The sequence below is a fragment of the Taudactylus pleione genome, unplaced genomic scaffold (assembly GCF_031769625.1).
Source record: "Taudactylus pleione unplaced genomic scaffold, aTauple2 ptg000216l, whole genome shotgun sequence".
NCBI lineage: Eukaryota > Metazoa > Chordata > Amphibia > Anura > Myobatrachidae > Taudactylus > Taudactylus pleione.
Window position 1 is genome coordinate 5,312,359 of NW_028284618.1, and position 11,131 is coordinate 5,323,489.

Here is an 11,131-nt window from a genome sequence, read left to right on the forward strand (position 1 = left end):
ATGCGATGTGCGACCTGCGGGGACGCGCATCGCATCGTAATCGTGAGTAGGAACACACGATTTGGGCACATTTTACACAATCTGTCATTCCGATGCGTCGGAATTGGCCAGATCGGGTAAAATATCGCCGTGTGTAGGCACCTTTAATTTCTTTAGGAATAAGGATATTCTGTAACATGTTTTTATATTGCAACACTCTGCGATTAGCCCGCAGCAGAATCTGTCACAGTTTAAATCAGGGGTGGGGAACCTTTTTGTGGCGAGGGCCATTTTGATATATATAACATTATCTGCAGGCCAGGTGCAGGCCACGCCCCCTTCATGTGATGTCACACAGGGGCAGGCCACAATCGCAAGTGATTACAGCAATGCCCGGAGCAAACTTAGGGGAGCTATAAGGGCAGCGGTGTGACCGTCTGAAGCATCCTATGGACGCTGGCTACAGTGTGCCATTCTAGGCACCCTGATAAACTGAGAGGGCCAGACCAAATGATTCAGGGGTTCCCCATGCCTGGTTTAAATAAACATGCAGGTGAGGGGGGAGTACTAGAGCGAAAGCTTTACATTTGTAACTTTAAGGCAGAAGAAGTGGGTGTGGTATAAGTCGACATTCAGAATGTTGACGCCAGAAGGTCGACAGGTTCTGAAAGTCGACATATCGATTGTCAACCTAAAGTTCATGTTGACTTTTACTGTCGACATTCAGAACCTGTTGACATGGCTGGATTCCAGAAGAAGTTTTCAAACTTTAAAGCAAACATCACATTGATCAGGGGAATCACCGGACCTGCCCATAATTACTATAGGACTAAGGGCCTGATTCAGAGCCGCTCGCAAAAAGCGAACGCTCGTTCTGAATCAGGTCGGCCGCTTTGTTTTAAAAAACCTGGCCTCCTGGCTGCTCGCTAAGCTGTGAGTGACCACCCACAGCTTTAGCGATGGCCAGGTGATGGTCGCGACCATCAGGCTTGCAACGAGACCCTTGTGGTAGGGTCTCGTCTGCGGCAAGCCCCAGTGAGCTTCCGGCTCTAATAGAGCCGGAAGCTCACTACTGACATCACTCGTGATGTCAGTAGGGCCGCCGCGAACGGCAGGCGTTCCTTCAGGAATGCCTCCGTTTGTCCAGCCACCACCCCTCCCCGCCTACAAAACGGGGCGAGCTGTAGATCAACATCGACAGCCGCCCCGTTTGTAGCGAGCCCCGATGCAAGAGAATTTCTCTCTCGCTCCCGGGCTTGCGCATGCACAATGCCCCACCATCGACCCGCTTGCGAGCGCATAGCGCTTGCGAGCGGGTCTGAATCAGGCCCCAAGTCCAAACTCATGTAAAAACAAACAGAGTAAAGCCCCGTACACACTGGACGATGTGTGTATTGAGCGATATCGGGGGTGCTGGCATCAGTAAGTGCACACACATTTGCCGGCAATGACAAACGACGACGAGGGGGGGCATTCGGCAACATGGCATCGTTAATGATACCCCCAGATTGAGCTACATGTACAGACAACTGGAGATTTAGATTACGTCCTGCGGAAGCACGCATCGTTTATCACTTAGTGACAGATATCGTCCAGTGTTTATTGGGCTTGAGATATCTAACTGCACTAATAAGAGTATGTTTTAGGTAGAGAGTAAATAAAATAGGAAACGAGTAGCTTTGCAGTGAATCCATCAGCCGTGCATGCAGTGGAGGCAGACATTTTGTTGGCTGGGTCAATATTAATTAGAATGCAGCATAGCAATTTACTAGGAATCATGACATCACTGAGAACGCAGCCTATCCATTTACTAGGAAAATCACTGAAGTATTCAATAAGAACCAATGACATTAATGAGGATACACAGTCTATGGGATTGATGAAGCAGTGAAAAGTGTGTGTAGAAGTGGTCCAGTAGAGAAGTTGCACCTTGCAACCAATCAGCTTTGAGGTAGCATTTATCAAGTACATTCTATAAAAAAAAAAAAAAAAAAAAAGATAGAAGCTGATTGGTTGCTATGGGCAACTTCTCTACTGGTTCACTTCTCCACTCTTTTCACAGCTTGGTACAGCAACTCCTACTGTATATATTCTCTAGCAACCGGCGATATCACTAAGAGTACAGACTATATATTGTCTAGGAACCAATGATATCACAAGAAGTACAGGCTATATTTTCTAGGAACTAAAGACATCACTAAGAGTACAGCTTATATCCGTGATTCCCAACCTCGGACCTCAAGGCACACTAAAGGGGCCTATCCATTAGCAGATAAATTTGAACGATGAAAGATTTATCGTTCAGTCGTCCAATTTATCTGCTAATGGATAGGCTCTGAACGATGAAAATGCGCACTCCCTGTCACCTGTGCTCAACTATGGCTATCCTTAAAACCTGGACTGTTAGTGTGCCTTGAGGACCGTGGTTGGGAATCCCTGGACTATATTTTCTAGGAACCAGTAACATCACTAAGTGGTCAATCCAATTACGTGTGATGTGCCATTGCAACGGCGTTAAAACGCTGGCAACGACCTGGCACATCGCACCTTTCGCAGCCCGACTCGACACTGAATTCGCCGGACTTTGCTCGCTGCCCCATACTTTTAGGCAAATCCGGGCGGCCGTCAAGCATGGCCGCTGTCGCGATGACTCGCATACGTGAGTACATCGCACCTGATTGGATTGACCACTACGGAGTACAGCCTAATTGGCTAGGAACCAATTTCATCACTAAAGGCCCCCTACACGGTGCGATTTGCAAACGATCCAATCTCGTTTGCGATTTTCCTTGAATTCCTGAACCCTCCCGGCCAAACGATATTTAGTGCCCACACACGGAACGATTGTACAAACGAATAAACTATATAGATGGGTTCGTAAACGATTGCAGATCGTAACTGATATATAGTTTGTAGCAAACAACCTCACGATGCTGGTAGGAAAAGTGACAACATATCGTCCATCGCATCGTTCATCATGCACACACATGAAATGATGTGTGCCGAATCGTGAAAGATAGGTCAATATCTTCCTGCAGGTTCAATTGATCAGCGATGACTACGTACGACGGCAGGGGCAGCACTTTTTACACAATTGGTCGATCCAATTGATCGAAATCGGCCAAATAGTTAAAAAAAAAAAAAAATCACACCGTGTATGGGGGCGTTAAGAGTATACTGTAGCCTATGTATTGACGAAGAACCAGTGACATCACTAAGAGTACAGCCTATCAATTTACTAGGAACCAATGACATCACTGTTGCTCAGCCCACAGGACAGCTGCATCCTCTGTGTAACAAGTAAACATTAATGGTAAACAGTGACTGGAAAACAAATGGTATTGAAGTTGACAGTCATCCTCTGAAGTTGTATCATCAGGAAAGCTATCCCCTTGGCAGCAGGGTCCCTAATATGCTTATTGTGCCCTATATTATTAATTCCAGCTATTCAATAGCATGATCATTCTCCTGGTGCTGTTCTGTGCTTTTCTCCCCATAAGCTATGCTCCATTTATCATCGCCTGGGAGTGATTCTAAATAGAGATCTTCTAACAATCGCAGTACTGACTTATTTATGGACTTTCTTTGTGTCTGCTGGAGACACTGAACTCTTGTGTATGTATGAGAACAAGACATCCCCTAAACCTCACAATGACTGGCCTCGCTTACAGTCCCCAGTAATAGTAACCATGACAGAGACTCCACACTCACTGTTACATAATCACTGCTGATAGACATACAATGCAAGAAGAGGCAGCTATTCCAGAAGATGAAGACAAAGGGCCGTATTCAATTAGAAGCGAAAAGTCCCGTACTTTTCGCCGACATCGCTGGTTTTGCATGCGAAAATGTATTGCGTGCGTCTCCGCTTATCCCCGTATTCAATTCCAAAGGACGCGAAAACGCGTCCCGGCGAAACTTAGACAGACGGAAAGTGCTGGCAGATATGGGGAAATCAGCCTGACACCCCTTAAAAGATGCACTGGCATAGGGGATCACTATGGATACCACCGAATAGCCCTGCTGGGAGGTATTTGGGGTGCTTAAATGCTCTCAATTGGTGCTATTTTGTGTCTTTGCACAAGTGGTGAAGAATAGCATTTTGCAGGGTTTTTTTTGCAAAAATAAGTAGTCCCAGCAAATTTGGGGTACATGAAAATGGGTGCAAGCATGGTTAAAAATTGCTAAAGTGAGGTCTTAAAAAGCGTTAAAAACGCACCTTCAGCAAGCACCTGCAATCGAAAAAAAACAGAACTCACCCATACTTGCAGACCCCCCCCCAAAGTCTATTTCGCTAGTTTTTAAGTTTGTACCCCAACTTTAAACTTTTTCGCCCCCTTTTTCAAAGACATTTTTTGGGGTGTTCTTTAATTCTTTTTTGGATTTTTTTGACGCAGTTTACCTTTGGTGACCTGTCCTAAGGTCTCCCCAGGGTGGTTTCCCCACCTTTGCACCCAAAAACCGCAAGTATGCACTTTTTTCCGCCACCTATTCATAGGCGAAACTTTTCCGTCGGGTACACTGCATTGAATTTTTGCTCCGGCGAAAAGTCGCAACAATTGAATACGGTGATAAGTTTCCGCTGGCAAAATGACATCACCGGAGAAATTTTTTCACAAAAAAATTATTTTCGCTGCTAATTGAACATGGCCCAAAGACTTAGAAGTGAGATGGTAGGATGATAATACCTTTACATACATGCGGGGTGCTCCCACCTTACCTACAATGTAGAGTGCTGGCACCTTACCAACATGCAGGGTACTCATGCCTTATCTACATGTGGGGTGTTGGTATCTTACCTACATGCGCCCAGGTGTAGCAGCTGTCTGCTGGCACCTTACCCGCATTTGGGGTGCTACTACCTTACCCACATGCGGGGTGCTGGCACCTTACCAAAATTAGGATCAAAGAGGTAGGATGTGAAGAGAAGCATGTCTGCTGGCCCCTTACCTACATGCAGGGGTGCTCCCACCTTACCTACATGCAGGGGTGCTCCCACCTTACCTACATGCAGGGGTGCTCCTACCTTACCTACATGCAGGGGTGCTCCTACCTTACCTACATGCAGGGGTGCTCCTACCTTACCTACATGCAGGGGTGCTCCTACCTTACCTACATGCGGAGGTGCTCCTATCTTACCTACATGTGGAGTGCTCCTACCTTACCTACATGCGGGCTGCTCCTACCTTACCTACAGTAGTACATGCAGGGGTGCGCCCACCTTACCTACATGCAGGGGTGCTCCTACCTTACCTACATGCAGGGGTGCTCCTATCTTACTTACACGTGGAGTGCTCCTACCTTACCTACATGCAGGTGTGCTCCTACCTAACCTACATGCAGGGGTGCTCCTACCTTACCTACATGCGAGGTGCTCCTATCTTACCTACACGTGGAGTGCTCCTACCTTACCTACATGCAGGGGTGCTCCTACCTTACCTACATGCAGGGGTGCTCCTACCTTACCTACATGCAGGGGTGCTCCTACCTTACCTACATACAGGGGTGCTCCTACCTTACCTACATGCAGGGGTGCTCCTACCTTACCTACATGCGGAGGTGCTCCTATCTTACCTACATGTGGAGTGCTCCTACCTTACCTACATGCGGGCTGCTCCTACCTTACCTACAGTAGTACATGCAGGGGTGCGCCCACCTTACCTACATGCAGGGGTGCTCCTACCTTACCTACATGCAGGGGTGCTCCTATCTTACTTACACGTGGAGTGCTCCTACCTTACCTACATGCAGGTGTGCTCCTACCTAACCTACATGCAGGGGTGCTCCTACCTTACCTACATGCGAGGTGCTCCTATCTTACCTACACGTGGAGTGCTCCTACCTTACCTACATGCAGGGGTGCTCCTACCTTACCTACATGCAGGGGTGCTCCTACCTTACCTACATGCAGGGGTGCTCCTACCTTACCTACATACAGGGGTGCTCCTACCTTACCTACATGCAGGGGTGCTCCTACCTTACCTACATGCGGAGGTGCTCCTATCTTACCTACATGTGGAGTGCTCCTACCTTACCTACATGCGGGCTGCTCCTACCTTACCTACAGTAGTACATGCAGGGGTGCGCCCACCTTACCTACATGCAGGGGTGCTCCTACCTTACCTACATGCGGAGGTGCTCCTACCTTACCTACATGCAGGGGTGCGCCCACCTTGCCTACATGCAGGGGTGCTCCTACCTTACCTACATGCAGGGGTGCTCCTACCTTACCTACATGCGGAGGTGCTCCTATCTTACCTACATGTGGAGTGCTCCTACCTTACCTACATGCGGGCTGCTCCTACCTTACCTACAGTAGTACATGCAGGGGTGCGCCCACCTTACCTACATGCAGGGGTGCTCCTACCTTACCTACATGCGGAGGTGCTCCTACCTTACCTACATGCAGGGGTGCGCCCACCTTGCCTACATGCAGGGGTGCTCCTACCTTACCTACATGCAGGGGTGCTCCTACCTTACCTACCTGCAGGGGTGCTCCTACCTTACCTACATGTGGGGTGCTCCCACCTTACCTACATGCAGAGGTGCTCCTACCTTACCTACATGTAGGGTGCGCCCACCTTACCTACACGCGGGCTGCTCCCACCTTACCTACACGCGGGCTGCTCCCACCTTACCTACACGCGGGCTGCTCCCACCTTACCTACATGTAGGGTGCACCCACCTTACCTACATGTGGGGTGCTAGTACCTTACCTACATGTGGGGTGCTGGTTCCTTACCTACATCAGGATCAAAGAGGTTGGATGTGAAGAGAGGCATGTCTGCTGGCCCAGCCCAGGTGTAGCAGCAGCTGTCTGCACGGCTCCCAGAAGTCACAAAGAGGGGGATTCCTTGTTGTCCTCCTGCCCCTCTACCAGAGCAGCATCAGACCTCCAGAAACAGGGGGCTGTTGCCTGAGCCACTGAGCACGCTGGGATAAGCAGCCGTCCACTACATTGCCTGCCCTGACCACGATGCAGCGGCGACAGCAGGGGTGCGGGCCGGAGGAGCAGCAGCAGCCTGGGTAACAGTGTAATAACAGTGCAGGAGACAAAGGCAGCGGTTACTTGTCATTGGATCTCCCGGCGACTATTCAGTCAGTTCTTTCGGCTGCTGCTGAGAATGGAATTTGGTGACGCTCCCTGAGCTACACTGGGCTCTGCACATGCTCGCTGGGGAAGGTGGGGGCAACATTAGGGGGCAAAGAGTTACCCCTGGACTGCGCATGCGCGGGATCAGCTGCTGGGCTGGCTTGCCTTGCAAAACATAAACAGGAGAGTATGTACTATGTAATAATAGGTATTACAATACACACTGCCTGATAGGTGTGCTCACCTTTATTTCCAGGCACATTTCTATTCCCTGATGTTTAATATTGACAATTTGCCCACTATAACTTCCCTTGTTTTGGCTGCTGATTACATATATCAATGCTTGCCCATACCCTGCTCCAGGCTTAAGCAATAAGTTACTGGCTGTTGGGAAACTACAAAGCCAGGCAATGCTGAGACTTGTAGTTACATAACAGAGCTAAAGAGTGACAGTTTACTTTCGTCTGCTGAATGCTGTGTAAGTTAAAATTAAATAAATGGGAACCATGAAAGTGCATGTCCACATATACATGCAGAGATTCTCATATCCTACAGCAAAATATCTCTGGAATCAATTTTTTAAATTTTCTAGATTTGGTGATTATATGTAACGATTCATGATGGCGTACGGTGTCATTTACCCGTGTACTGTGTCATTCACCCGTGTACTGTCATTTACACATGTATTGTGTCATTTAGCCGTGTACTGTCATTTATCTGTGTACTGTCATTCACCCGTGTATTGTGTCATTTACCTGTGTACTGTCCTTTACCCCCGTGTACTGTGTCATTTACCCATGTACTGTCATTCACCCATGTATTGTGTCATTTAGCCGTGTACTGTCATTTATCTGTGTACTGTCATTTACCTGTGTACTGTGTTATTTACCCATGTACTGTGTCATTTACCCATGTACTGTCATTCACCCATGTACTGTATCATTTCCCCTTGTTACAATTCATTAAACTTTAGAATTCTACATATTCCTGGTTACAAAGGAAACCAAGATGTTCCTAGAATGCTGGCAAAGAGGCTCATATTTAGGGTCCTACTGTATGTATCAATTTTTAAAAAATTTTTTACAAAATGATGTAGAAACTGTATTGTAGCTATGTACTAATAGTATAACGCAGGAGATTTCACAGAAATCGCAGGCAGAGTGCTAATTAGTGCTGCAGATCGCAGTCCCCATTATTCTCAATAGAGACTACGATCTCAGCCCTATGTACCAAATTCCAAAAAGCAAGGGGGGTCATTCAGACCCGCTCGCGAGCGAAGGTCGCTCGCTAGCGGGTCGATGGTGGGCGAATGCGCATGCGCACGATGGAAAGAGCTCCGTCGTGCGCATGCGCGAGACACGGCGAGCGACGAGAAATACGTAGCTCGGGGTCTCGCACCAAAGGGGGCGTGCTGTCGATGGTGAGTGACAGCACGCCCATTTGGTGGGCGTGCCGGGGGCGTGGCTGCCAGACGGAGGCATTCCCATGGGAACGCCTACCGTCTAAGTCCGGCCCCACTGACATCACTAGTGATGTCAGTGGGAGTGATTTTGGCTCTGATAGAGCCAAAATCACTCCAGGGCTTGCGGCAGCGAGACCCTACCGCAAGGGTCTCGTCGCAAGCCCGATGGTCTTGACCATCGCGACCATCATCATGAACGCTCGCATAAGCTGTGGGTTTTAACCCGCAGCTATGCGAGCGTCCATAAGGCCGCTCCACATTTAAATAGGACGGCCCTGATTCAGAGCGAGCGTTCTGCTCAGAGCGTTCAGCTCTGAATTAGGGCCAAAGTTTGGCCCAGGAAGTTTACACCATGCACAGTGTCAGCTTCCCCCAGAGGAGAATTTCACTAAAGTGGAAAGGGAAAGACTTCTACATAATTCCAGGGATATAACTAGAAGGGACAGCGGTTACAGCAACTCCCCTTGGTACACAGCGGGGATATTTTCATTAAAAATGAAAATATCCGCTGCGATACGGAACCTTAATAATCTCGGCAGTTGGGTCATTCCATAATAACTTAAGCTACAAAATGACATAGCAAACAACAATTCCTGTATACTGTTTTTTTTAACCCATGGCTTCCTGACTACATCCCCTAGGTACAGTAGGTATACAAATAAAAATTGCACTTACAAGAAAAAAAAAAACAATATGCAGTTTGAAATGCAAATAATTAGGTATATCTATCCTGTCAGAGACAAGTAACTGTTAAATATGGCAGATCATCAGAAGCGGATTGGCCGTTACTCTTTGCGGGAAAAATCCCGGTGGGCCGATTGGTTGTGGGGACGCTTTTCAATTGAGGCCCTACCCCCCGATTTGTGTCACCCGGCTCCTGAATGGACTGTATGTGTTTTACACAGGCAGCCCGGCTGCCTGTCAGTGCCTGGCCGTGGCTGAGCCTCTCTCACGAGAAGAGAGGCCAGCCTATTTATGCCACAACCACCCAACCTGCCTTCAGTGTAATCAAGGGGCAAGGGATGAGGAAGTGGCGCGGGTCCGCGGATGACTGACGGTGGTGGTTGGCGTGGCCACGGGGGGTAAGTTGCGGGGCCGGGGGGCCGCTCAGGGTAGTCTGTCAGCCCAATTGTCATCACAGGTATTATTCACATATCCACACCCTGTCATCACATGTAACATGTACATGCCACGCCAACATACATATTATTAATATATCACACAATGTCACCACATGTATTATTCACATATAACAAGCCTGACCCCGCCAGCACACATTTTATGTACATATCACACTCACCTATCACAGATATTCACATATCACATGTCTGACCCCGACAGTACACATATTGTTGACATACAGTTCCACATGCCTGACTACCGCCCACAAATGTTTTGTTTACATATCACAAGTCTGACCCCTGCAAGCACACGCATTATTTACATATCACATGTCTGACCCCCGCCCACACACGTATTATTTATCACAAGTCTGATCACATATCACAACCCTGACCTCCGCCATAACACGTATTCACATATCACAACCCTGACCTCCGCCATAACACATTCACATATCACAACCCTGACCTCCGCCATAACACGTATTCACATATCACAACCCTGACCTCCGCCATAACACGTATTCACATATCACAACCCTGACCTCCGCCATAACACGTATTCACATATCACAACCCTGACCTCCGCCATAACACGTATTCACATATCACAACCCTGACCTCCGCCATAACACGTATTCACATATCACAACCCTGACCTCCGCCATAACACGTATTCACATTCAGCTTGACTTGTCCTGGCCACTACGGCACATCATTAATACCCCTTTTTCACTGCTGCTAAAACCCAGGCTATTGCCGTGTCAACCCGGGTTGCGGCTCAGTTAAAAAGGCTCCTAGGAAAAATCCCATTTCTTCCCGGATCTCCAGTACGGTTTTATGCGGGTAAGGCTCAGTGGAAACGAGTATCCCAGGTAATCACAGCATAGGGAGAGCCGCATTTCCTGGTGCTTGGAGATGATGTAATCTCCAAGCACCAGCAGATGTAAGCCCGACAATATCCCGGGTCCAGCCTGCGGTGTAAACGGGTTTCAAGCCGCAGTGACACAGTTTGAAATCCATGTTCAGTGTCCTGGGCTGGACCCAGGATTTTTGGGGGAAAGTGGTATTAGTCACCATGATGACTTGTGATCAGAATTTACTCGCCTTAAACTACATTGTTAAGGTGCCCATCCACTAGACCAGAGGTTCTCAAACTCGGTCCTCAGGACCCCACACTGGTCCCGTTTTCCAGGTCACCCAGCAGGTGCACAGGCGTATTCATTACTCACTGACACATTTTAAAAGATCCACAGGTGGAGCTAATTATTTCACTTGTGATTCTGAGGAGACCTGGAAAACATGTACTATTTGTGGTCCTGAGGACTGAGTTTGAGAACCTGTGCACTAGACGATCTAATTGAGGGATTGAACGATAACGATATCGTTATCATTCAATCGTTCATAAATCGTTTACAAAAATGTCTAAAACGACCAGCGATGCGCGCTCCTGCTGGTCGTTTAATCAATCATCGG

At 48.1% G+C, this 11,131-nt stretch overlaps 1 protein-coding gene across 3 annotated transcripts in view; it reads right to left on the reverse strand.

Annotated features, from left to right (window-relative positions):
- The window catches only part of STAM (signal transducing adaptor molecule), a 67,018-nt gene extending 56,185 nt beyond the window's left edge, over positions 1-10,833 (reverse strand). For 2 of the 3 annotated variants that reach the window (XM_088478605.1, XM_088478607.1), the window contains exon 1: positions 6,722-7,192. In XM_088478605.1, coding sequence (XP_088334731.1) covers positions 6,722-6,761 — 40 coding nt within the window. In that variant the 5' untranslated portion in view covers positions 6,762-7,192. Of the gene's footprint in view, positions 1-6,721; positions 7,193-10,762 lie in introns of those variants that run through there. The other variant, XM_088478606.1, reaches the window with a different exon arrangement.
- Positions 10,834-11,131: the final 298 nt, after the last annotated feature.